This window comes from Somniosus microcephalus, chromosome 9 (genome assembly GCF_052327205.1).
Source record: "Somniosus microcephalus isolate GS21.2 chromosome 9, FLI_Smic_1.0, whole genome shotgun sequence".
Lineage (NCBI taxonomy): Eukaryota > Metazoa > Chordata > Chondrichthyes > Squaliformes > Somniosidae > Somniosus > Somniosus microcephalus.
Window position 1 is genome coordinate 93080826 of NC_140995.1, and position 3827 is coordinate 93084652.

Genomic DNA, 3827 nt, shown 5'->3' on the forward strand with positions numbered 1-3827 from the left:
TTCCTGTGGCAAATGGCTTTTGTGATGAAGAAAACATGACACTGGTAGTAACACATGGAACCTTGGATCAGTACTGGATTCCTTTCATTGGAAATGTACTACTAACCCCTCACTCTGCTGAGCAGAGTGGTTACATCTCAAGAGATAATGGTACCCACTTAATACTTGCCGTTCCACATGATGCAGCTGAAGTTGTCCATGAGGTAAGCTTCTTCTACAAAGTCCAAGTCCCTTTTGGCTTGTTTTTTAAAATTTGATCTGATTAATTGGCTTCTTTACAGGCAATAAACAACCAAGGCCTTAGAAGCAGATTTGACTTCCGACTGAAGGATAATAAAACCCTGGATGTGCTGACCAACTTTTCTGTTTCCTGCAGCCTTTCTACAGCCAACTTCATAAGTAAGCTCTTGCTGTCACTTCTAACTCCTGCCTGTCTTGCACTGCATTGGCATACTGACTTTTTTTTATTTCTCAGCTTGTTTCCCAAATGGAAGAATGGTCATTACTGCTCTAAAACTTGAAGCATTGTTGGGAATAGATACTGGCAAAATGATGCTGAGGGATAAAACCTGTGGACCAAAAGCGAGTGATGAATTCAAAGCCATCTTTGAATTTTCTGCCAACTCGTGTGGAACAAGTAGAAGGGTAAGCTGACAATGGATGACTTCTGAGTGAGTCTGCAGTAAGGGCTCAGCAAGCATTTAGTAATTGACTATTTGGTTTCTTTTGTGATAGTTTGAAAAGGATTACATGATCTATGAGAATGAAGTGGTGTACTTCAAAGAATCAGAACCAGCTAGTGACCCAATATATCGGTAAGAATCTGAGTGAAGGGTCCCGCCCCTCCCATACATGCATATAAATAGTAAATGTCTGTTTGCTCCTAGGCTTGCAATATCTTGTCATTACCATGTCAATGACTCTCTGCATCTTCAATTTGAACACCAAGTAAATCCTCAGCCAACTGTTGTACCTGGATATGGACCTGTAGTCTTGGTTATGCAACTTGCCAAAGGTAAAACTCCTAAACTGCAGTGGCTTTATACTAGCTTCCATTTTAAAATAGCTGTACCCCACATCTGCATTTTTGCTTATTGAACCAGAATAGCCAAGATCAGTTAACTTTGAATTATTGACATGCAATGGAAAGAGAACTTCCAACCACAGTATTCTGGAACTCACTATTTTGCTTGGATTCTTGCAGATGTGTTGTATTCTAACCTTTATAAAGAAGGTGACTATCCAGTAGTGAAGTATCTGACTGATCCCCTCTACTTTGAAGTGCAACTGTTGCAGAGTGAAGATCCACAAATTGAATTGTTTTTGCAAGATTGCTGGGCAACTGCATCACCAGACAGCACTAGCAGCCTTCCACAGTGGCCTATCATTGTCAAAAGGCAAGTCTCTGCCTCTCTTCTGATTTTAAGATGGGAAGCTAATGATTGACTTGAGTAACAACTTGTTTTGTTAATAGCTGTGCGAACAAGGCTGATCTGCATATGACCATCTTCCATCCAGTGACAAGTAATGAGAGGGTCAGATATCCTACTCACTTCAAAAGGTTTGAAGTCAAGATGTTTGCTTTTACCTCTGGAAACCAGAATACCTTGGAACAGGTGAAGATTGCTTCAGAGCAACATGTTGGTCAAAGCTTTCTACATAATGTCCCACTATAATGCTGTACTTCTATTTTTTAGGTGTACTTTCATTGCAGTGTAGTCTTGTGCAGGCAGGAACCAGTAAATGGGCTGCTCTGTCCTGGTCAATGTGTACCAGGAAAACAGCGAATGGGTAAGGTATTAAGATTAGAATAAAACATGTGGGTGTTGCCTGTTGCATACTACTGACAAGCTGTGTCATTGCAGGTCGAAGTGCTGATGCCAAGCACCATCTGCAGGGATCTGTATCATCAGGAGCAGTGGTGATCTTAGCAGAATTCCCTACAGTGGAAAACCAGATCATGAAAGGTGATTAACCATTCTTGAGTTAGTCCTAAGCAGTGATTCTGAAATCTTATTTTTGTCTTGCTTTTTCCAGATAATCACATGCAGTCCTACTCCTGGCCATGGCTACTGATTGGAGGCTCAGCAATAATTGTTGCTTTTAATGTACTTGGACTTGTTGGTCACCAATGCCAAATGAACAGATCACAATCTTAAATTAAAGTACTCTAATTCAAATGGTGTCTGTCTTTTTTTTTTGTTAACTCAAAAAACTAAATTGAACAGTTTTTATGGCACTACCTAGAAGTATCTGATGCTGTAAACAGCTCATGTTTGTATGTCCCAAGCTGTGTTGCCATGATTCTGACTTGTGCCAATTGTTGGGTAGTCGGTGAGTGCTTATGATTGCATGTTTGGCTGGTGAGGTTTTTCTCTAATTCCTTACCAATTCAGGAACTTTTCAAATTAATCCATGGAACCATGTGGTATTAACAATTGCCTAACCCTAGTGCAAGCTTAGGCACCAAGTCTTTCTTGACTGGTAAGCACCATGGGGAATAGTGTCTAATAAACACTTTAGGCGTATAAGATTCATTTTTTTGTTGAAGTGGGGCTTTGTTTTATTAAGCATCTTTCAGTTTAATTGGACCACATGTTGGATTGTATTGGTGGTTCCCTTCAGAAGGGACACTTGTGGTGCTGACTCTGGGGCAACTCTGCCACCCCATTGGTCTAATTAATAGACCAAAGTATCCATCTTGTGTTTGCCCATAAAGTGTCACATTGTACTAACCAATGCAAAATACAAACTGCCAAAGTGCTTCTACCCCCTGAACAAATTGTATGGGCTAGGTTTCGTGGAGCCGTCAGGCGGGGTTTCAGGTGTGTGTGGGGGGGGGAAATCCCAAATTTGAGGGTCCTGACATCATCCCGCCCAAAACCCCACCCCACGTAAGTTTCAGAGGCGCAGGGTACCCGCCCCGCACTGGGACCTGCTGAAACCAGGCGGGAAGGGATTAGTGCCAGTTAACTGCAGTTTTTAGCCTAATCCCTATTTTGAGGGGTTTTGTGTGGGATTCCCGACGGCTCCAAACCACGCCAGGTTGGAGCAGGCGCGCCGTCGGGTTGAAGGAGCTGGAGGGGTCGCGATGTTGGCACTCAGGTGAGTGATGGGTGCATGAGTGTAAAGGTAAGTGTGTTTGGTGTGTCTAAAGTGTGTAAAGAACTTTTACTTACCTGTACTTAACTTCACAGCCTTTCTTCCTGTAGCCGTCGGGAGCGCATCACTCAGCCGGAACTGAAAGCTGATCGGCTGCAATCTGTGAAAAGTGACAGCCTTCAGCTTTGAGTGCCGGTAAGAGTTCTAACTGAGTCTGTGCAGAATGACTCATGGTAGAACTCAGACTGTCAGTGTTTGACAGCTTCAAACAGCTGTGAAACATTGATATTTCATCTGTCAAGAACTCTTGACATGAAATTACAGTCTGTGATGTCACCTGTTGCCAGGTGGCCCTTAATTGGCCTGAGCCTGCTGGGCAGACTCAACAAGGTCAATCAAGGGAAAAGCAGATTGACCAGACATCGAAGTAGGCGGGTCAAAAACCCGAAAGGGGAAGTCCCGCCTTCTTCCCGACAGGTTCGGGAAAATCTACCCCCATATCTCTGCTTTCTCCACTCAATTTAGCCAGCCACTTGCCTGAAGCATCATAGCCTGAAGTTCACCACCTTCTTGGATTAAGGTACCCACCTTGCAACCTTTCCTTAGCAGACAAGACATGGGATACCTTCTGTTTTGTCTGGCTTCCTCCATAAACATTTTGGCAGGGGTAAAATGGCTCCCCTCAACCGTGACTATTAGCTATATGGCATGGTCAGAAAACTGAA

At 43.2% G+C, this 3827-nt stretch overlaps 1 protein-coding gene across 1 annotated transcript; it reads left to right on the top strand.

The window, feature by feature from the left end:
* The first annotated feature begins 460 nt into the window (after positions 1–460).
* Positions 461–2159, top strand: LOC147112536 (zona pellucida sperm-binding protein 2-like). Its single transcript, XM_085998193.1, has 8 exons — positions 461–645; positions 736–815; positions 888–1015; positions 1205–1397; positions 1475–1616; positions 1698–1791; positions 1866–1967; positions 2038–2159. Exons 1-8 carry the CDS (start codon positions 496–498, stop codon positions 2157–2159), a joined length of 1011 nt encoding a protein of 336 aa, XP_085854319.1. The 5' UTR covers positions 461–495.
* The last annotated feature ends 1668 nt before the right edge of the window (positions 2160–3827 follow it).

Bases quoted from the DNA above. Each gene is read 5' to 3' on its own strand.
- LOC147112536 (XM_085998193.1), top strand. From the start codon at position 496: ATGGTCATTACTGCTCTAAAACTTGAAGCATTGTTGGGAATAGATACT. The intron at 1,016-1,204 runs GTAAAACTCCTA...GGATTCTTGCAG, and splicing joins GGTTATGCAACTTGCCAAAG to ATGTGTTGTATTCTAACCTT. The intron at 1,792-1,865 runs GTAAGGTATTAA...GTGTCATTGCAG, and splicing joins ACCAGGAAAACAGCGAATGG to GTCGAAGTGCTGATGCCAAG.